A 23,609-nucleotide genomic window follows, 5' to 3' on the forward strand; every position below is an offset into this window, starting at 1 on the left:
TTGGTTTTATAGTCTTTTATATCCTACTACCTTCTTCACCCAAATTTTTAAAGTAAAATAAGCAGGAAAGATAAGTTGAAGCTAGTAGAAAAATGCATAAAAAGCATGCTTTCGAGGTAAGTCATAAATTAGGATCTGAGCTATTTAGCAGGTAATGCAGTGGTGAAGATATGAGCTATATGATTCACAGTTTCAAAGGTAAATACTATTTTCTTTCTTAGGGTAGTAATTGTAGGTGGCATTTTATCTTTCAATTATTTCTTTTTCTTAGGAAGGAGGCTGAACTGGAGAAAAGTAGTGCTGCTCATACCCAGGCCACCCTGCTTTTGCAGGAAAAGTATGACACTATGGTGCAAAGCCTTGAAGATGTTACTGCTCAATTTGAAAGGTATTTTTCTTGGGAGCCTGCACTCTTAAATATGATGTGTGCAGAAAGGGGTGTTTACCCCAGGAAATATGTGAGCAAAGCAGTCACACAAAGGATGATTCATATTAGTTTAAATTCCATAATCACCAACCATAAGTGGGCATTTAGCATTATCTGGTAATCTTATTATATTTATATAATTCCCCTTTATAATTTATAGAAATTCCCCTTTCTCACCATCCACTTCAACTTTTATGCGCTGAGCCAGGTGCGGCAGCATATGCCTGTAGTCCTAGCCACTGCATAAGCTGAGGTGGGAGGATCAAGTCATGCACTTAGAAGCATTTGGTGCTTCTGCCCTACTCTCTTGATGTTATCATTTTCATAAAGAATTCAGAAGTTTTTATCTCTTGCTAAACCTATAAAGAGACCCACATTTATACTCATCCTATCTTCCCACCTATTACAGATGAAATGTCCTAGTCTTTTAATCTTCAGTGACCTAATTCTATCATTTTGTTTTCTCATAATTTGAAACCTTTTTACTGGAATTTTTCCAATCAATATTAAAACATGTTAATGTACATCTGTCTGTAAAATATATTAATTAGCTGGCCACTGTGGCTCATACCAGTAATCCCAGTGCTTTGGGAGACCAAGGCAGGAGGATTGCTTGAGGTCAGGAGTTTGAGACCAGCCTGGGCAATAGAGTAAGACCTTGTTTCTACAAAAAAAAATATTAAGAATTAGCCAGGCATTGTGGCACATGCTACTTGGGAGGCTGAGGGCAGGAGGATCACCTGAGCCCAGGAGTTCCAGGCTGCACTGAGCTAAGATCACACCACTGCACTCCAGCCTGGGTGACAGAGCAAGACTGTCTCAAAAACAAACGAAAAATAAATAAAATACATAAATTGTTTTAAATACTTCTCTCACCCTAACTTCCTTTTGTAGCTGTCTAACACCACCAGTCATTCCCTTCTTAACCCCAAATTCTACTCCTTTTCAGTCCTTTTCCTTCTCCTCCTTTTTCTTCTCTTGACAGAGAAGATTGTCTCTATATCCACTTCCTCACCTCCCATGCCTTCTACTTATTTTCTCCTTAAATAAAAAGTTTATTTTGGGTGGAACTACAAATTACAAAGGCCAATATAATGAATACCTATATATTAATGTTAACATTTTTATTTATCACATTTACTTTAGCTCATTTTGGGGGAGAGTTTCCTTTCTTTTATTTAATAAATACAAAAGAATGCATAACATGTACATAAACTGTAGAGCTTGAAGATAAAACTGACATGCATGAACCTATAAAAGACAACCAGTAAGCCAAAAGATTTTCAACAACTTAGTATCCATATGTAAGTTCCTCTGCCATCCCATGAAAATGGGACAGATAACACTGTCCCGAAGTCTACACTAATTATTTCCTTGCTTTTTTCCCCCTGTGTATTATAATTTTATGACACGTATATCCATACAAATAATGCATTATGTAATTTTCCTTCTCCTTGAACTTTACCAAAAAATGTCATCATAGTATATGCCGTTTCCTGGGACTTATTTTTTCATTCTGCATTATGTGTGTTTTCAGGATTGAATTGTGTTGTCTGAGGCTATGGTTTGTTGATAGTCACTGCTATGAGTATTTTATTGTATGAATATACCACAACTTATTTATTCATTCTTTGGACTTTGAGTTGTTTCCCATTTGGTTAGTTATTATTAGTTATTTTGTGACTATAAGAATACATGTATGTAAGAATTTCTCTAAAGCCAAAGGTATATGAATGTTCAACTCTAAAACTTAATATCAAATCACTTTCCAATGTGGGAGTAAGAATCTACACTCCCACTAGTGTTGTATAAGTTTCCATTTATCTTCTTTGCCAAAGCTTGTTAGACTTCTTAAACTTTGACAGTGTACTTGGTGTAAAATGGCTTCTTATTGTGGATAATTCATCTTTCCTTTTCCATAAAATGCTTGTTTATGACTTTTGTTTATTTGTCTATAGGGTTATCATCTTTTCCTCATTGATTTGTAGAGGTTTCCTTTATCAGCCATATGGGTTACAGGTATCTTCTGCCAGTTTAGCTTATTTTTTTATTTTCTTTTTGGTTTCTTCTGATGAGTGGAAATTCTTGATTTCAATATGGTTAAAATATTTATCTGTATGTGGGTACTTTTGCTTCTCATTTAAGAACTTCTTTCTATCTCAAGGTGTAAAGATATTCAACCAATTTTCTTCTAAAAGTCTTAAAATTTCACTTTCCATTTTTCCACCTAGAACTGATTTCTGTGTGTGTAGCAATATAGGGATCAAATTCATTTTTTGTTTTCCCTATGGACAACCAACTGCCTAGTTTAATTTAATTCATTAAATTGTACCTTGTTTCCCCAGTGATCTGTTCCCACATGTGATACATTATGACAGACACATAGATAGATAATTTATAAGTGTATATGTTTTATTTATAATTTTTATTGTATCAGAACATATAAATTATATAAATATATGTAAATTATATATATATATATATATTTATTGCTAATATCAATCCTGTAAAGGAATTTCCCTTCTCGTTAGTTTGAAGAATAGTGCTTCAGGAGGTTTTTATCTATTCTGTGATTTTAGTCACTATCCATATACTCGTGGCATTAAAATTTATTTCATCAAACCAGACCTTTCTTTACAGCTCCATAGTCACATATCCAGTTACCCACTTGACATCTTCAAGTAGATATCACACTGTCTTTTAATATTAACCTGTCCAAACCAACTCTTGATCCTTCCATTGCTTTCTACCACTAGTCTCTCATTGTTTTTATTGTAATCAGTGACATCATCTTCCCAGCTTTTCATTCTATAAATCTTAGAGTCATCCTTCATCATTCTCTCTTCCTTACCCCCAATATTCAGTCTATCTCTTGAATTTTTCTACTCTGCTTCCAAAAGAGATCTTGTGTCTTTCCGTTGCCAGCTCCTTAGTCTAAGCCTCCTTTATCACTCAACCTGGGCTGATAAATTTGTTTTCAAGTTGATCCTTCAATTTTCCATTCTTTCCCCTGCCCTAATCCATCTTCCTCATAGCTCTAGAGTGAGCTACACATTTAATTAAACACCTTTTTATTTTATTTATTTGTTTATTTTGAGTCGGAGTTTCGCTCTTGTTGCCCAGGCTGGAGTGCAATGGCACTATCTCAGGTCACTGCAACCTCCCCCTCCCAGGTTCAAGTGATTCTCCTGCCTCAGCCTCCCGAGTAGCTGAGATTACAGGTGTCCACCACCACGCTTGGCTAATTTTTTGTGTTTTTAGTAGTGATGGGGTTTAACCATGTTGGTCATGCTGGTCTCGAACTCCTGACCTCAGGTGATCCACCCGTCTCGGCCTCCCAGAGTGCTGGGATTACAGGCATGAGCCACCATGCCTAGCCTACTTGGACACCTTTAATGGTTCCCGTCTGTCCGCCAGGTAAGCCCACTGTGCCCTGCGGTGATGACCCTCATGCCACCAGCTTCTGCTCCAGCCTTTCTTACTCATTAGGCTCTAGTCTCACTTCTTATTTTTTGAATTGTGAGTAATTTTCATGCTTGGTAGTTGATTTCTTTTCCATCTCTGTATGCATACTTCCTGCACCTAGTAGGCACTTGATTTTTTTTTCTTTGAATACACAGCAGATGCCATGTAAACTCATTAGTACTTGCCTCAGAACACTGAATTCTTACCTGTGTTAAATGCATGAATACATTAAAAACTTTTTAGTTTTACTTAGAAGTATATAAAGTGTAAACTAATCAGTTATGATTGTCATACGCAATAGTTAGAAAACTACTTTGACTTTTTTTCTTTTTAATAAGCTATAAAGCGTTAACAGCCAGTGAGATAGAAGATCTTAAGCTGGAGAACTCATCATTACAGGAAAAAGTGGCCAAGGCTGGAAAAAATGCAGAGGATGTTCAGCATCAGATTTTGGCAACTGAGAGCTCAAATCAAGAATATGTAAGGTATATAGAGCAAATAATGGCCTTAGAACCATTAAGACAATTTAATGTTGAAAGCCAGCTAGTAACTGTCCCTTGACTTGCTTTTGGCCATCTTATACTGCAAATTAAGAATTTACTCAGTTAAAAAATGACACTTCTTGAAGAGTTCCTTGAGGTTTAAAAAAAAAAAAAGGAAAAATTAATGAAAGTGGCTATAAAATGTTTAGTGACCTCTTCTCTCTCAAACCAAAGGATGCTTCTAGATCTGCAGACCAAGTCAGCACTAAAGGAAACAGAAATTAAAGAAATCACAGTTTCTTTTCTTCAAAAAATAACTGATTTGCAGAACCAACTCAAGCAACAGGAGGAAGACTTTAGAAAACAGCTGGAAGATGAAGAAGGAAGGTAATCTATGATTAGAACCTGAGTGCCTTGTTAACTCAGTTACGATGTTATTTTTTAAATAACTATGTTTTTCTCAATTTAATTCTTCCATGCAGAAAAGCTGAAAAAGAAAATACAAGAGCAGAATTAACTGAAGAAATTAACAAGTGGCGTCTCCTCTATGAAGAACTATATAATAAAACAAAACCTTTTCAGGTTTGTCAGTTAGGAGTAAACTTACTTGTGTTTATTTTAGGGACTCACATTGTTCCCTATTATAGTGAGGACAGTGACTCAGGTTTTCTGCAAGATCATTTTGCTCTGCACTTACAGTGCCAATTTAGCTCACTATTAAAGGTTTATACATTTTATTAAATTATGCATAATTTTTTCCCACATTATTGAAGTATAATTGACAAATTTAATTGACATAATTTTTTCAATGGACCCTTTGTGGTTTAAAAAAAAACTTTGTAATGTGGAACTTAAAAGTTTGGCTCAGAGGGCTTGCCTGGTATGAGCTTTTGATAATTAACCTATTTTAATTTGTGATATGACTTATTGCAAATACTCATTGTTTCTCAATATACTGATCTTTTAAAAGAAAAAAGAATAAATGCTGATTTTGGAACTTAGAAGTACAGTATTGGTTATAATGTGGTAATCTAACTGATACAGATAAAACTGGCCAGCTGGCTTTTTTACCTTGTTTCTTTTCCTCTGTTTTAATGATCTTTAAAATGAAAAATACAAAGTTTAAAAGATTTTCGTAGAGAATCTATGGAGAGCCCTGAGAATATGTGAACATACCTTATTTTCATTTGTGTTTTTAATTTTCTTTAGTGTTTATGGTTTATATGAAACTAGTAAGATCAAACTGTTTTAAGTCTTTATTTAAAAAATCTTTTTCAGCTACAACTAGATGCTTTTGAAGCAGAAAAACAGGCATTGTTGAATGAACATGGTGCAGCTCAGGAACAGCTAAATAAAATAAGAGATTCATATGCTAAATTATTGGGTCATCAGAATTTGAAACAAAAAATCAAGCATGTTGTGAAGTTGAAAGATGAAAATAGCCAACTCAAATCGGTTTGTAAAATGACTTTTCATTTTATTAAAGATATTGGAGTGGGGGTTATTCTAACTATAATACTTAAATAAAATGAATATCTTTGGTATCAGAAAAAAATAACTGTTTATAGAGGAAAATTGAGCTGTGATTTAGTGGATTTATTTTAGAGTGTTGACCAGATGGGCATTCAATGTTCTAAAGTTTTCTAGCTACTTTCTTAATATATTGAAAATTACTTGAGTAATTGGATGAATTCATTAAGCTTTACATATCTATTTCCATTTGCAAAACTGCAAACTCCTTGATGTAAAACCATAAAGAGAAGCAGTGTTCAAAAATATTTGGGCATTTAAATTTTTTAACATATGTATTGAGATATAATTGACAACCCATACAATCCACCCGCTGAAAGTGGACAATTCAGTGTTTTTTAGTATACGCACAGATTTGTGCAACCATCACCATAGTCAATTTTAGGACATTTTCATCACCTCAAAATGAAACCTTGTTATCCTTTTCCTAACACTCTCCTATCTCCTCACCCCACCCCACCCTTCAGCCCTAAGAAACCACTAATCTACTTTCTGTCTCTGTTGATTTCCCTGTTGTGGACCTGGCATATTCATGGATTCAAATAATATGTGGCCTTTTGTTACTGGCTTCTTTCAGTCAATTAGCATAATATTTTCGAGATTCACCTGTGTTGTAGCATGGAGAGTACTTTATTTTTTTTATAGCCTAATAATTCATTATGTGGGTATACCACATTTTATTTATTCGTTTGTCAGTTGATAAACACTTGTTTGCACATTTTTGGCTATTATGAATAATGCTACCATAAACATTCATGTACAAGTTTTTGTATGGACATTTGTTTTTATTTCCCTGGGAAATAATAGGAGGGAAATTGCCAGATCATTTGATAACTCTACATTTAATCATTTCAGGAAGTATCAGACTACATTCAGATGAGATCGGGTGCGTTCAGGGTGGTATGGCCATAGAAAGGTCAGGCTGTATTCAAAAGTGGCTCATACCAATCTATATTCTACAGGCAGTGTACGAGGGTTCCAATTTCTCCACATTCTTACCAACATTTGTTATTATCTGACTTCTTTATCCTAGCCATTGTAGTGGGTATGAAGTGGTATCTCATTAACTTAACTTGCATTTTCTTAATTGGTAATGATGTTGGTCATCTTTTCATGTGCTTACTGGCCATTTGTATATCTTCATGAAAGAAATGTCTGTTTATACTCTGCTCATTTTTAAATTGGATTATTAGTCTTTTTATTATTGTGAGAATTCTTCATCTATTCTGGACACAAGTCTCTTATGTATTATTTGCAAATATCTTCTCCCATTCTGTGCATTGTCTTTTCACTTTCTTGATGATGTCCTTTGACCCAAAAAACTTTTATGACATCCAGTGTGTCTATTTTTTTGTTTGTTCGTTCCTTGGTATCTATCTCCTCTGCCAAATTCAAGGTCAGGAAGATTTACCCCTGTGTTTTCTTCTAAGAGATTTATAGTTTTAGCTCTTACATTTAGATTATTGATTGATTTTGAGTTAATTTTTGTATGTGGTGTGAGGTAAGGGTCCAGCTTCATTCTTTAGCATGTGGACATGCAATAGTCCCCACACTATTTTTTAAAGAGAATATTCTTGCCTCCAGTTAATAGAGTTAGCATCCAATTAAAAAATCATTTAGACTGTACATGTATGGATTTATTTCTAGACTCTCAACTGTCTTCCATTGATCTATACGTCTATCCTTGTGCCACCACACTGTCTTGATTACTGTTGTTTTGTAGTAAGTTTTGAAATCAGGAAGTGTGAGTCCTCTTTGTATTTTTCAATATGGTTTTGTCTATTCTGGACCTCTTGCAATTCTATATTAATTTTGGAATCAGTTTTTCTACAAAGAAACCAGCTAGGATTCTGATGGGAATTGCATTGAATCTATAGATCAGTTTGGGACATATTATTATCTTCACTAGGTTAAGTCTTCTAATATATGAATATGGGATATTTTTCCAATTATTTAGATCTCATTTAATTTCTTTCAACAATGTTTTATAGTTTTCAGAGTATAAGTTTTCCACTTCTTTTGTTAAATTTATTGCTATTTTATTCTTTTTGATGTTTTGTAAATGAAATTGTTAATTTCATTTTTGGATTGTTGATTGCCAATGTATAGAAATACAATTGATTTTAATATATTTATCTTGTATCCTGCACCCTTGCTAAACTCATTTTAGTTCTAATAGTTTTTTAGTGGATTCCTTAGGATGTTCTTATAGATCATGTCTTTTGCAAATAGAGATAGTTTTACTTATTTTCCAATCTGGATGCCTTTTATTTCTTTTTCTTGTCTAATATCTCTGGCTAAAACCTGTAGTATAATACAGTGTTGAATTTAGAAGTAATGAAAATGGATGGACAGCCTTGCTTTGTTCCTGATCTAGGGGGAAAGCATTCAGTCTTTCTCCATGATATATGATGTTACCTGTATGATGTATATAGCGTGACATTATTAGATGTTGATTTGTTGGCCAGCCGAGGTGGCTTATGCCTGTAGTCCCAGCACTCTGGGAGGCCAAGGCAGGTGGATCACCTGAGGTCAGGAGTATGAGACCAGCCTGGCCAACATGGTGAAACCTCGTCTCTACTAAAAATACAAAAGTTAGCTAGGTGTGGCAGCGGGCGCCTGTAATCCCAGCTACTTGGGTAGGAGAATCGCTTGAACCCAGAAGACAGAGGTTGCAGTGAACCGAGATGGAGCCATTGAGCCTGGGAGACAACAGCAAAACAATCTAAAAAAAACAAAGATGTCGATTTGTCATAGATGCTCTTTATCAAGTTGAGGAAGTTCCCTTCTGTTTCCTAGTTTGTTGAGCATTTTTATATGAAAGGGTAATGAATTCTATCAAGTGCTTCTTCTATTTCTATTGAGATTATCATGTAATTTTTTTATTCTGTTGATATGATGTATTTTATTAATTGATTTTTAGATATTAATCTAACCTTCTGAGATAAATCTCACTTGGTTATGGCATATAATTATTTTTATATGTTGCTGAGGGGTTGCTAAGAGATACTGGTCTGTAGGTTTTCTTTGCTTTGTTTTTGTTTTTTTAATGTCTGTCTCATTTTGGTATCAGGGTAATGGTGACATCATAAAATGAGTGAGAAATGTTCCCTCTTTTCTATGTGGAATGGTTTTTGAATAATTGGTATTAATTCTTCATTGAATGTGTGGTAGAATTTATTGGTGAAGCCATCTGGACCTTGGTTTTTCTTGTGAATATTTTTTGGTTACTAATTCAATATCTTTACTTGATATAGGCTTATTCAGATTATCTCTTTCTTCTTGATTCGGTTTTCTTCTTGAGTAGTTTATGTCTTTCTGTAAATGTGCCTAATTTGTTGGTATATAATTGTTCATAGTATTCCTTTGTAATCTTTTTTTTATTTCTGTAAGGTCAGTAGTAATGGCTTCTCTTTATTTCTGGTTCTAGTAATTTGAGTCTTTTTTTTTTAAGTTTCTTTCTTTTTTTAAATTTTTAGTGGAGAAAGAACTTTATTTTTTTGTTTGGTTTTTGGGTTTTTTTAGAGACAGGATCTCACTCTGTCACCAGGCTGGAGTGCAGTGATGCAATCACGGCTCACTGCAGCCTCAACCTCCCTGGGCTCAGGTGATCCTCCCACCTCAGCCTCCCAAGTAGCTGGGACTACAGGCGTGCGCCACCACACCCGGCTAATTTTTCTACTTTTTGTAGAGACAGAGTTTTGCCATGTTGCCCAGGCTGGTCTGGAGCTCCTGGGCTCAAGGAATCTACCAGCTTTGGCCTCAAAATGCTGGGATTATAGGCTTGAGCCACTGCACCTGGCCAAGAACTTTTCTTTTTTATAATTTCATCTTTTATTTTAGATGTGGGGGTACATATGCAGATTTGTTACATGGGTGCATTGCATGATACTGAGGTTTAGGGTATGACAGGTCCCGTCAGCCAGGCAGTAAGGATAGTACTCAATAGGTGGTTTTTCAGCCCTTGTTTAATGGCTGGAAAATCCAACATCCGATTACTCTCAGATATTTTTTCTCCTTGTGTCCAAATGTATAGGTTATACTTTTCTGTTTATTGGCATGCCTTGTAATTTTTCATTGGAAAGTAAATTTTTAGATCATATATTGTAGCATTTCTGGGTACAGCTCCCCCTCCTTTTTGGGGCTTTTTATTTGCTTGTTTGCTTAATGAGTGGCTCAATTATTTTAGTGAAACATATCCCACTACCTCCCCAGACCCCAACAGTATTGTGCCTCTGATGTTGCTGTTCAGGGAGGTACAGTTTTAGGTGTGCCCACAATTACCCTGGGATGACACTTGCTTTGGTAGGGCTGCCTTCCTCTCTTTCCGTGAACATAGTGGCTGTAAACTCCAGTAGATGCTGGCTCCTTGCTTGATTATTTGCAACAATGCCTTAGGGCATAAATTGCTCTATAAACTAATCCAATCAAATTCTGGCTCCTTTGTAGGGATTGCATACGAGAGCAGTGCTGGATATTTATTCTGACTACAGAAGGACTCGTCCCAGCTGTCATATTCCCTAGTTTTCTCCTGCAAACTAACTAGTCTACTGTTCAGCCTGTATCTTAAATCTCCTCCCAATTCTCTCTCACTATAACCACCACTGTTCTTTAATGGTTCCCCAACCTTTTTGGCACCAGGGACCAGTTTTGTGGAAGGCAGTTTTTCCACAGACCGGATCACCCAGCTTGTGATGGGTTTATGTGGATGGTTTCAGGATTAAAGTGTTCCACCTTAGATCATGAGGCATTAGATTCTCATAAGGAGCATGCAACCTAGATCCCTCACATGTGCATTTCACAATAGGGTTCACACTGCTGTGAGAATCTAATGCCGCAGCTGATCTGCCAGGAGGGGGAGCTCAGGGGGTAATGCTTATGCTTCCTGGCTCACCACTTACCTCCTGCTCTGCAGCCGGGTTCCTAACAGGCCTTGGATGGGTATTGGTCTGTAGCCCGGAGGTTGGGGACCCCTGCTTTAGAGCACCCTTAGGCTTCAGCTTCTCCAAGCTCTGTTGCAGGTGAAGTCAGTTCCTTTGAAAAGAAATGAGGAGCTACCTGTTTTATGGCCTACTTGTCTTTTCCGCCCTCCTTTCCCCCTCCCCCGACAATATCCCTGAGCCAGGACTAGAGCTGAAATTGGGGACAATGGCAGTTTTCTCTCTGAGTGACATCCTCTGCCCTAGGAGCTGAGTTTTCAGTGGACTTGTGGGGAAGAGATGAGGAATAGCCTCAGGCCCTCTTGAGTAACCTCCTGGTGTAGAACCATCCCCCTCATGAGCCAGAGAAAGAGTCATCGGGGCCCAGCATTTTCAACACACTGTGCCCAAGGTGAGCCCCTGTTCCATGAATGGGGCTGAGTGGAGGAAGGGATCCCCCACCTCACAATTGCATTTGTCCAGGATATAACCGCAGCCACAGGGAGCTGGGGACAAAATGAGAAACTCTGATGTCCTGGTCCTCCTGGGAGGGAAGCTTCTGACTCGGAGTTGGGGGAAAAGAGGGCCCTGTGCTTTTGGCTGTAGCCGTCTGGCGTGGACTTTGCCTTGCTAAGCTGGGAGTGGGAAGAGGGGAAGGAGTTTTGGCTTAAATACTGCAGACTCTCTTTTTCACCAAATTTTTGCAGATTTTCTTGAATAGATGTTTCTTCATTTGCTGTTTTTCCCTTAAGTCAATTTTCAGAGGCTTCAACTGGTTAACATTTTATAACTTTTAGTTTCACTAGGGAGCAGGTCAGCAGAACTTTCATGCTGTCATGCCAGAAGTCCATCTCAGCAATTACTTTTGAGTTGAACTTTTATCAGAAAAATAGCTTTGTAGCTGAGGAGGGGCAAGGAGATTTAAAAGACTGTATCTCCTTTGTCACAGCTGTTTCATGTCATTTTGTAATTCAGTCTTAAAGCCTGTGTCTAGTAGTGATTTTTGCTGTTGAGTGTGATAATACATAAACAACTTTGGAATTTGCCCGCAACATTGGTAACACATTTCACTGACATACTCTTTAATCATTGTTTATTACCTATTATTTCTTTTTACCTAGGAAGTATCAAAACTCCGCTGTCAGCTTGCTAAAAAAAAACAAAGTGAGACAAAACTTCAAGAGGAATTGAATAAAGTCCTAGGTATCAAACACTTTGATCCTTCAAAGGCTTTTCATCATGAAAGTAAAGAAAATTTTGCCCTGAAGACCCCATTAAAAGAAGGTAAGACATGAATAAATGTATAAAAGTGTCCTCTTCCTTTGGATTTGCTTTTATAGCATTTAACAAGTCATCCATTTTATGAACTGTGAAAATTTGTTGACACCTTCTGATAAAAGCAGTTCTTACTGAGATTGTTGTGTACAATGACTGTTTTTTTCCTCCTTCTATGCTTTCTTGTCTGTATACCTGGATTCTGCCTGTTCTTCAAGGCAAATCTCAAATCTTCCTTGAAGCTTTGCATGACTATTTTGTCCCTGTCCACACACCCCAAATTACTCCCTCTATAATACCCTTAGCATTTTAACCTAAATGTCTCTTAGGTCCTTAATCATTTTCTGATTTGTAGTTTTAGAGAAGTAAATTTCTTATTTCTTGACTGTGAATGTTTGTCTTTCACAATAAATTAAAGTTGGTTGAAATGATAAATCTAAAAATTATCTTACAGAATATATTGCTTCATCTGCCTTAAAGAAGATACAAGGCCTGTTTTTAGTTTATAATGATGGATAAATTCATTTTAATCTAGATTACTAATCCTTCTTTTCAATAATTCTTCTAGGCAATACAAACTGTTACCGAACTCCTATGGAGTGTCAAGAATCATGGGAGTAAACATCTGAAAAACCTGTTGAAGATTATTTCATTCGTCTTGTTGTTATTGATGTTGCTGTTATTATATTTGACATGGGTATTTTATAATGTTGTATTTAATTTTAACTGCCAATCCTTAAATATGTGAAAGGAACATTTTTTACCAAAGTGTCTTTTGACATTTTATTTTTTCTTGCAAATACCTCCTCCCTAATGCTCACCTTTATCACCTCATTCTGAACCCTTTCGCTGGCTTTCCAGCTTAGAATACATCTCATCAACTTAAAAGTCAGTATCATATTATTATCCTCCTGTTCTGAAACCTTAGTTTCAAGAGTCTAAACCCCAGATTCTTCAGCTTGATCCTGGAGGTCTTTTCTAGTCTGAGCTTCTTTAGCTAGGCTAAAACACCTTGGCTTGTTATTGCCTCTACTTTGATTCTGATAATGCTCACTTGGTCCTACCTATTATCCTTCTACTTGTCCAGTTCAAATAAGAAATAAGGACAAGCCTAACTTCATAGAAACCTCTCTATTTTTAATCAGTTGTTTAATAATTTACAGGTTCTTAGGCTCCATCCTATTTGTATGAAATTATAATCTGTGGATTGGCCTTTAAGCCTGCATTCTTAACAAACTCTTCAGTTAATTCTTAGATACACTAAAAATCTGAGAAACTCTACATGTAACTGTTTCTTCAGAGTTTGTCATATACTGCTTGTCATCTGCATGTCTACTCAGCATTTGATTAACATTTGTGTAATATGAAATAAAATTACACAGTAAGTCATTTAACCAATTAATTTTTCAGCTTGTATTTTATGAAGTTACATTCATGCTTCTATGTAAGATGCATTTATCATCTCTACCCTACCCACACCACCTTGTCCCCAGAATCACAAAAGATACTGTTTAGAAAGTGGTAAATCTCTCTCTAAAATGCCTGTTTTGCACATATCATTGGTATGATATTTATAAGCTACCTTTTTTATAATGTGTTCTCACTGATGGCCCAACAGGGACTATCAGTCAGAATTGCTTTTTATTATTTTATTAGATCTTAATACATGGTTGAATTTTAAAATACAGTATTTTAAATTAAGTTCAGAAGAAACGTAGAAATTAGAAAAATTGTCTAATAAAATAAAATGGTTTAATGGGCTGGGCCCAGTGGCTCACGCCTATAATCCCAACACTTTGGGAGGCTGAGGCGGGAGGAATTCAAGACCAGCCTGAGCAACATAGTGATACCTCACCTCTAAAAAATATATAAATAAATAATAAAATGCTTCAGGACTCCTACTTTTAGCCAACATGGGGTAACAAGATGAACAACCAGGTGCACTGCCCAAAGTTCTGCCCACTGGGAGGATTTCTTTTTACCACTATCCTTCAGGGATGTCCCAGAGAAGGGCTGGTGTACTGTGGCTATCCACTTTCAGGTGATGCCTACATATCACACAGAACCATCTATAAACTAGGCCCATGTTGTTTCTTCCTGCCAACTCATCATAGGGAACTCTCCATGAGCTTGGGAGAAAAAAGGCAAGGTAGCAGTAACGGGGACCATGGGCATTTGGGTCACTTCTTCATGTAACTTGCTTTTGCCTTCAGGTCCTGCCTGGGCCCAGTCACATACATAACACGTTCTTTGATGATGTACTCCTGCTGTCCACACCCAGCATTATGGCTTGTGGGTCAGATAACACCCAGCTCATGATGGGCAGCTCAGGTCGCATGGTAACTTAATTGACCACGGTAAGCATTCAGTCCCTACTGAAGCCCAGCAGTAGGCCCAGAGCTGTTTCTCAAAAGAGTAGTTATCTGCATAGGATAACAGGTCTTTCTTCAAAATACTAAGGGTCTGCACTGAGATTCATCTATGTGGGCCTGCCAAAGGTTCCAACAGCATCTCTATCTGCCACTGACACTTCAAATACCATTGGATCTGCAAGTTCATATGTCCCAAGCAACAAAGCAGCTTACACAATAGCCTGGACCTATTGCAGAACCTTTTCCTATTCTGAGTCCTTCTCCAAACTAGCAGCTTTTCAAGTCACTCAGTAAATGGGCCAGAGTAACAAACTCAAATGAGGAAACGTCTTCAAAATCCAAAGAGGCCTGCCGCATGTCATGCCTCTTCTGGTTGTAGGAGGGGGCAGATGCAAAAACTTACCTTAGAAGGGGTATCTCAACATGCCTCATACCACTGGACCCCTAGAAATTTTACTGAGACATGAAAAAGCCTTTGAATTTTTGTTGGATTTACTTCCCACTTCTGACATGCAAATGTCTTACCAATAGGTCTGGAGTAGTTGCTATGTCTCACTCATTAGGTCCAGTGAGCATAATGTCGTCAATGTAATGGACCAATGTGATGTGGAAAGAAAAGGCAATCAAGATTCCTGTGAACAAAATTAGGACAGGGCTGGTGAGTTGATATGCCCTGAGGTAGGACATGAAGGTGCATTTCTAGCCTTGCTAGCTAAAAGCAAACTGCTTCTGGTCGGCCTTATAGACAGGGATGGAGAAAAAGGCATTTGCCAGATCATACCAGGTAGCTGCATACCAGGAACCAGGAGTTGTGTTAATTTGCTCAAGCAATACATCTGGTACTGTAGCTGCAATTGGAGTCACCACCTAGTTAAGTTTGTGATAATCCATCTGTCTTCTGCCCAGGCTAAATAGGCGAGTTGAATGGAGATATGGTAGGAATCACCACCCCGCCTTCCTTCAAGTACTTATGGTGGCACTAATCTCTTCAGTCCCTATAGGAATTGAGCATTGCTTTTGGTTTACTATTTTCCTAAGTACAGATAGTTCTAGTGGCTTCTACTTGGCCCTTTCCACCATAATAGCCCTCACTCCATAGGTAAGGAAACCAATGTGTGGATTCTGTCAGCTGCTGACTGTATTCTAATTATACATTCTAGAACTAGGGGATAACCACAGGATAGGTTCAGGAATTCACTGGGCCCATTGTGAGATGGAACTAAGCTAAAACTCTGCTGATCACCTGACCTCCATAAGCTGCTACCCTGACAGTAGCACTTTGGATCTCCTGAAATTAGTGTCACTTCAGAGGGCCAGTGTCCACTAGTTCACAAAAGATCTGATTATTCCCTTTTTCTAATGCACAGTTACGTTGGTAAAGGTTGTACATCCCTTTGCGGAGGACTAGGAGAAAGACTAACAGTATAAACATTTGGTTATGGACCAGGGTCCCCTTGAGGTCCTCCCCTTCAATCAAAGGGTTTTGGGCTCTATAAAGTGGCTCAAGTTTGGGAATTAAGGGACCACGATTCTGTTTTTATGATTCGAGTTCAACTTTCGTCACTTGACTTAGAAGTTTTCTGCTTATACAGATCAAGTAAGACTTCAGTAGGCTTCCTATCTATTTCACGTCTAGGAAAACCATGATCAACTAGCCAAAGCATAGGTCTACAAGTGAGATTATTCTAATTGTTCCTTTGGCTCTGTCATTATGATAACCACTTCACCTTGCCTTTGGTGGTTGAGTCCCATTACTTGACCCTTGCCACCCTGGGATCCTTTACTTCCATTATATTTAGGTTTTCCAGTTCAGTGACTTCAGTGAGCTCTGGCCTACAGAGAAGAGCCATCACAGAGTTCTGAAAAAGATGCTGGAGCTCTCCTCGCAAATTTCTTTCTCATAGTATTGGTGAAAGGTATGCTTTCTTGACCTTCCCAGTGTGGATGAGTAGTTCTTAAGTGAAAAATCTAATTTCCCAATATTCCTAAACCTTTTAATCCCATCCTCTAGATTAAACCAAGGCATGTCCAGCACTTCCAATTCATCTTTTCCATGTTTTAGTAAGCCAATCAAACTGTGAGCACCCTTTCTAACTCCCCAAGCTGCAATGTTAAATGCAGAATCTTGGCTTAGTGAGCCCATGTCAATAAATTTGACCTGATCCAACTTTATGTTCCTTCCATCATTTTCCAACACCTTTGTTATCCATTCCGACATATGTTCCCAGGTTTTTGTCTGTATAAATTAGAGACTTTGAGTAACTCTTTGGAGTATAGCACATCTCTTCATAGGTAACACTTTGTTCCTGTCTAGTTTCAGGTCTAGAAGCAAAGAAGGGTGGTGGAGTTGGGTCTGGAGGAGAACCGACATTGTCTTGCATATCAACTGCCTCAAAGGAGGCCATTACAATTTCCTCAGGCAATGCAGTGTTAATCATCACAGACAGGTTGGAGGGTACTATCACTGGAAATGGAGAAGCTGCTTCCAATGGGGTTGAGAAGCCTCTCCACTAGCAAAGAAGACTCATCAGAATTTAGGGGCTTAATGTCCCCAGCTTCATCAAGGTCTTCCCATATGTCCCAATCCTAATTTACAGAATCCCATTTTTTTTTTCAGTAAGTGCCCTCATTTTAACAATAGTCACTCTGCAAGGCTGGAATTCTAATTTGTGTTGTAATTCAGCCAGTCACAGGATGAGATGCTGTGTTTGATTTTCAACAGTCTCAGCTCTGGGGCTACAGGAGATAGGGTTTTCTTCAGGGTGCACATAGAAGCTTTCAGATTATTTATGGAGCACTTGAGCTGGGAATAAAAATCCCTACACTCACCTTTTTTTGCACCACTTTATCCAGTGACATTAGAAACAACCAACTGTCCTCATTATACTCATTATGAGGCAGAATAGGTAGTCAAGGAAGTAAACATGCCCTTGGTATGCAGCAACTGTGGCTTACTGCACCACATACTTCAACAAAATAAGCCCCAGCATTCACATTGTAGTCAAGCTAATTCAAGCAAAGCTACCTTCAGTAGGAAATTTCCCTGTAGATAGCATATACATTTTGATTTTACCTATCCTCAGCCTGACCCTTTGTTCATTATAATAGTAAAAAACCCACTGCTGGGTGGAGATTTAAGATGCTAATGAGACATGCGATATATGAACAAGCATGTACAGCTACTGCTCTTGTGCACCCAGAGGACCACCCAGAACATGCTTACTAGTAACACCTCTTCCCACCCCCTTATGATTAATCATGTAAGACTCCCAGAAAGGGAGTCTCCCTAGTGCCAGTCTTTGTGATCTCATCCTTACCAGCGGCCTGTACTGAATCCTCTCTCTAAGGATGTACTATCTATTGTGCACTTAACTTTCAAAATATTCTTTTTCCTTTGCAATGAATTGTTTAATGCTGCAACTTCTCCACTCTGTGTCTCTTAAGTTCTTTTAGACTAAGAAGACAAGAACAAAGGTTTCATAACAGCCATCAACAATTAGTTTTCCAAAAATCAAAAAAAAAAAATCATATACACAGTTAGCCAGCTCCTTGCCTCTTATAACTGGCTGATTAGAAGTGGCCAATGCAATTATTTTGTGTATTTCTATTGCCAGATCATGCTATGCACTCAGGTGCTCACTTTACTAACTGGAAAGAATCATTAACACATTTAATAAGATCAGAGTACCAATCCCCAAAACCCTGGAACCATCAGGAAACTCATCCTTAACATTCTGTCCCTCTAGAACAACTCTTGGTACCAAAATCTGTATTAGTCACAGTTCTCCAGAGAAATAGAACCAGTAAGAGATACATAGAAAAGTTGATTTACTATGAGGAATTGGCTGACATGATTATGAAGGCTGAGAAGGCTTGCAACCTGCCATTTGCAGGCTGGAGACCCAGGAAAGCAGGTGTTGTTCAGTACAAGCTTGAAAGCCTGAGAACCATCATAGCAGAAGGTGTAAGTCTCAGTCCAAAGTCAGCAAAAGACTGATGTTCCAGCTCAAACAGTCAGGAAGAAGGGATTAATTCTCCCTTCCTTTGTTTTTTGTTCTACTCAGCCTTCAATGGACCCTCAATCAGCTTTAGTGCATCCACTAATTCAAATATTAACCTCATTCAGAAACACCCTCACAGACAGCCCCTGAAGTAGTGCCCACGGTCAACCTATGATCTAGTCAAGTTGATGTATAAAATGAAACATAACAATTAAACATCACACTGGGTTTGGGAACTGAACACCCTGTCTAGTCTAACTCATGCCCTATTGATCTACAATAACTTTTAACCTTGAATACTTGTTCGTGTTTCACACTGTTGACAAGAGAGGACAGAGGACAGGATGCCCTGCCTCCTTCCTCAGTATCATTCTTTCAGATCCTCTTCTTGCTGCTGTTCATGACTTCTATGTGAACACCCCCTAAAACAGGGTGAGAAGGATGACAGAGGTGGTGAAAATATGAAACTAGGCCCCAGAACCTATTTGTGGGTGAAGCTGGACCCCAAGACATCTATCCTTATGAAGGTTTTACTTGAGACTCCAACACTAGCTTATTCATTAGTCCTTTAAATTAGGAGTCATCTAAGCTCCCATCACAAAGCAAATTTCGACAAATAGATTTTCCAGAAACTGTTACAACAAAGAGGGTGGGGTCAATACCTTGTCTCTTCATCTCTAGCCACAGTAACATTCATCCATTTTCCAACCTATTGTCTCTTCATCCATTAGGACTTTGTAGTTTTCAAGAAAAAGAGTGAAAGCCAAACTAATTATCTTTAACAAGTGAATAATTATATACACATAGCCCACTGATTTAAATTGTTTAAAATCAATTCTCTTTTCTGGGAGAAACAATTTTAAAAAGTATTATCTTCATGTATTTACACACTTAAGAATTTAGTGGTCTGAGGATAAAATAGATTCACTTATAAGTCATGCTTTTGATTTTGATTATACTGCATTTCATTTATTCATTCATTTATATATTCAAAAATATTTATAAAATATTCATCCAGTGCCAGGGACTGAATTTGGTGCTGATACACAGAGGAGAACAAGACTTTGCCCCTTGCGCTTTTAAGTGAAAGGTGATAGATGCGAAGTAAATAATGGTCACACACACTTTTTTAATGGTAAAAAAATAAAGGTATAGGATACTGTGAGAGAGGAAAACATGACGGTTTAAATAAGATTGGGGTGTATACTATTTGAGGAGAAAGGCAGACAAGGAAGGTAGAGTCAAAGATGCGGCACAGATCCTGCAGGGCCTTGTAGATGGGAAGTTACTGAAAGGTTGTAAGCAAGTAGTAAAATAACCTGATCTGTCTTTAAAGGATTATTCAGTCTGTGGTAGTGCAAGCAGATGTCTGGATATGCCAAAAGTGAAAGCCGAAGTAAGTCTTTCCAGTGGCCCTAATGGTCCTAACAGATCTACAATCTCACACTTCCACTCGCTTCCCTCTCTGGCTTTTTTCCTTCTCCTTCTCCTTCTCCTTTTATTTATTTATTTATTTATTTATTTATTTGAGACAGGGTCTTGCTCTGTCACCCAGACCGAAGTGCAGTGGTACACTTCTTGGCTCACTGCAGCCTCAACCTCCCAAGCTCAAGTGATCCTCCCACTTCAGCCTCCCAAGCAGCTGGGACTACAGCTATGTGCCACTATGCTCGGCTAATTCTTTTGCATTTTTTTTTTTTTTTATGAAGACGGGGTTTCATCATGTTGCCCAGGCTGGTCTCAAACTCCTGGGCTCAAGCAATCTACATGCCTCAGCCTCCCAAAGTGTTGGGATTACAGGTGTGAGCCACCTGGCCCAGCTTTCCCTATTTTATTCTTTTTAGCCACACTGGAGTCCTTGCAGATGCTTGAGCACATCAGGCTGAGTAGGCCTATCTTCTGTGCACTTGATTCATCTGCCTGGAATGTTCTCTTATCATATATTTTTGAAACCACTGAAGGGAGGAAGCTCCTTGGACCTGCTCTCTGGGAAATTGTGATGCAGAGATCTGGCTGACTTCTCTGATGTATAGCCTGAGTGGGAAGTAAAAACTTTCTAAGGTTAAGCACGGTGATCTTGGATTTGTTACCTTAGTGTAAAACTAGCCAATCTTGACAAATAAATACCATAGTTAACAAAGCAGACAAAAAATATTAATTTTTAATAAAAAGCTTTAGTCTTCAAATATTTTTCAATCTGTTAATTTAAAATATTGTCAAGTTTAATTTTCATTTTCTTGACTACTGGTAAGTTCCAGCATGTTGTCCTGTGTGTTTTTGCCTTTTGACTTTTATTAACAACGAATTGCTTTTTACGTTTGATCTTATTTCCCTTCAGTTTGTCTTTTGGCTTTGTTAATTATCATTATTGTTGTTGTGCAGCTTTTTACAAAAATCTATGCAGTTTAATTTATTGATATTTTCCCTTTTGGTTTCTAAATGCCATAATATGGTTATAAAAGGTTTCCTCACGTCAAGATTATTTTATATATACTCTTCTAATGCTTTTGTTCCACTTTTTTAGTTTAACTTTTGTTTAACCATGATAAATGAAACAATAATAGTTCAACTTTTTAAATTTGTAAAGTACTTATTTTAGTATAAGTGAATTAGAATCCAGCCTTATTTTTTTTCAGTTTCCACACAAAGCATTGACAGCCTTATTTTTTTAATGATCCATTTTAAATTTACTATCTTTATCCCCTAATAAATTTTCATATGCATACTTGAATCTAGCTGAGTTAATTAGTGTAATAGTATCTTTCAGACAAACTTGGGAGGTTAAGAGGAAGATTAGGTTTGGGAGACAAGATAACAATAAATTAATCTATTTTAGAATTTCACATAAGTAAAATCATACTCTTTTGTATTTAGTTTCTTTTACTCATCATAATGACTTTGAGATTCATTTACATAGTTCATTTCTTTGTATAGCTAAGTAATATTCCACAGTATAGATACACCACTATTTGTTTACCCATTCATCTGCTGATGGATGTTTATGTTGTTTCCAGTTTTAATCTGTGTTGAATTAAGCTGCTATGAATATTCTTGTGTGAGTCTTTATAAATATATGTTTTATTTCTCTTGGGTAAGCACCTAGAAGTAGAATTACTGGGTCATGGAATAGGTGTATGTTTTTTGTTTGTTTGTTTTTGAGATGGAGTCTCTCTCTGTCACCCAGGCGTGAGTGCAGTGGCAGGATCTCGGCTCACTGCAACCTACGCCTCCCGGGTTCAAGCGATTCTCCTGCCTCAGCCTCCTGAGTAGCTGGGATTACAGGCACACGCCACCACACCCACTAATTTTTGTATTTTTTTCAGTAGAGACGGGGTTTCTTCATGTTGGTCAGGCTGGTCTCTCACTCCTGACCTCATGATCCACCTGTCCCAGCCTCCCAAAGTGCTGGGATTACAGGCATGAGCCACTGCGCCTGGCCAGAATAGGTGTATGTTTAACTTTTTATTTTATTTTCTTCCTTTTTTTTTCTTATTGTTCTTATTTCTCTGAGGCATACATGTAACCTTATAAAAACTGCCAGTTTTCTAAAGTGGTTGTATCATTTTATACTCCCTCTAGCAATAAAAGAGCATTCTAGTCATTCAAAATGCTTGTTAGTGAAGGAGTTGAGAATATACTACTCCAAAATATGCCACACTGGCATTTTGACTATTTTAAGTTGAAGATGCTTAAAAAACAGCAGGCACAAGAAGATCACTGTGACCTTTCTTCTGTTTCTTAAAAGCAGATGAAATTCTCACATGAGTGATGCCCTCCCGTACCAGAAGTAAAGTAACATTCCTATCACCAAAGACAGGAAGTTAATGCCAAGATAATTCTGTACCAACCTTATTAAAATAACTGATCTTCTAGCCTCAAAAATTTACTTTTTCACAATTTAGTATTCTGTCTAATTTGGTATTTAATTGCAACTCTAACTCCATCTTTGGGTCTTCACTTCCTTTGGAAGGGCCCATGCCACATTAAGTTTGTATAAAATAGTCTTGTATGTTGATCTACCTTAATTTAATTCTTAAGTCTAGCCAGAAAACCCTGAAAAGGTGGAAGTAAAATTTGCCTCCCTTATATTATCATTTGATGCTTTCAGTCTTTAACTTTGGCCATGCTGTTAGGTATGTAATGGTATCTTGATGTGGTTTTAATTTGCTTCTCTAATGTTGAGCATCTTTTTATGTACTTATCGGCTATTCTTATATCTTCCTTTTTAAAGTGTTGTCTGAACTGGGCGCTGTGGCTCATGCCTGTAATCCCAGCACCTTGGGAGGCTGAGGCAGGCGGATCACTTGAGGTCAGGAGTTCGAGACCAGCCTGACCAACATGGTGAAACACCGTCTCTACTAAAAATACAAAAATTAGCCGGGTGTGGTGGCATACACCTGTAATCCTAGCTACTCAGGAGGCTGAGGAAGGAGAATTGCTTGAACCCAGGAAGCGGAGGTTGCAGTGAGCCGAGATCATGTCACTACATTCCAGCCTGGGCAGCAGAGCGAGAGTCTGTCTTAAAAATAATAAATAAATAGCGTTGTATGGCAGATGCACCTGACAGCAATAACTTTAAGCATACCCTGAGAATACCCTGTGGTCTAAGAAGAATGTGTGCTTGGAGCTAAGGAATCCGGGAATGGCCAAGGCGAATATTCACTTCTATCTATGGAGGACATCTAAAGAATGTGTGCTTGGAGTCTGGAGCTAAGGAATCCAGGAATGGCCAAGGCGAATATTCACTCCTTATCTATGGAGCTGCTTGGGAGGCTGAGGCTGTAGAATTACGTGGGGCCCAGGAGTTCGAGGCTGCAGTGAGCTGTGATGGCACCACTGCTCTCCAACGTGGGTGACAGAGGGAGACCCTGTCTTGAAATAATAAAAATAAATAAATTATGCCCAGTTAGCCACTTGGGATCCATCTTGAAGGACTGGCTTTTTCAGGTTCACATTTGTTCACAAATGCAAACACACACACAACGATTCTTCATAATTTATATTAATAGATTTCTCTGAATGCCTCTTAGAGTTTACCATGCGCTGTGTGCTCTAAATGAATGTAACATTAAAAGTTAGATGATTTTTTTAGTTCAATTTGAATGGCAATTTTTTGATGTTCTTAAATTGGTACAGAG

General features: G+C 37.8%; 1 protein-coding gene and 1 long non-coding RNA gene across 6 annotated transcripts in view; one reads left to right on the top strand and one right to left on the bottom strand.

Annotated features, from left to right (window-relative positions):
* Positions 1 to 13,496, top strand: part of HMMR (hyaluronan mediated motility receptor) — a 31,477-nt gene extending 17,981 nt beyond the window's left edge. For 3 of the 5 annotated variants that reach the window (XM_001145921.5, XM_009450090.5, XM_063811657.1), the window contains 7 exons: positions 272 to 388; positions 4,231 to 4,377; positions 4,609 to 4,761; positions 4,857 to 4,956; positions 5,653 to 5,829; positions 11,945 to 12,107; positions 12,667 to 13,496. In XM_001145921.5, the coding sequence (XP_001145921.5) occupies positions 272 to 388; positions 4,231 to 4,377; positions 4,609 to 4,761; positions 4,857 to 4,956; positions 5,653 to 5,829; positions 11,945 to 12,107; positions 12,667 to 12,719 (910 nt within the window). In that variant the 3' untranslated portion in view covers positions 12,720 to 13,496. The remainder of the gene's footprint in view (positions 1 to 271; positions 389 to 4,230; positions 4,378 to 4,608; positions 4,762 to 4,856; positions 4,957 to 5,652; positions 5,830 to 11,944; positions 12,108 to 12,666) is intronic. The other 2 variants (XM_009450091.5, XM_063811656.1) reach the window with 1 other exon arrangement.
* Positions 4,206 to 15,623, bottom strand: LOC104006626 (uncharacterized). The gene is made up of 4 exons (XR_680434.4): positions 15,252 to 15,623; positions 14,996 to 15,102; positions 10,806 to 10,938; positions 4,206 to 4,861 (listed from the first exon to the last, which is right to left on the bottom strand). It is a non-coding gene; the product is annotated as an uncharacterized LOC104006626 (long non-coding RNA).
* Between the last annotated feature and the right edge of the window lie 7,986 nt (positions 15,624 to 23,609).

Source organism: Pan troglodytes, chromosome 4 (assembly GCF_028858775.2).
Source record: "Pan troglodytes isolate AG18354 chromosome 4, NHGRI_mPanTro3-v2.0_pri, whole genome shotgun sequence".
In the NCBI taxonomy this organism is placed as follows: Eukaryota; Metazoa; Chordata; class Mammalia; order Primates; family Hominidae; genus Pan; species Pan troglodytes.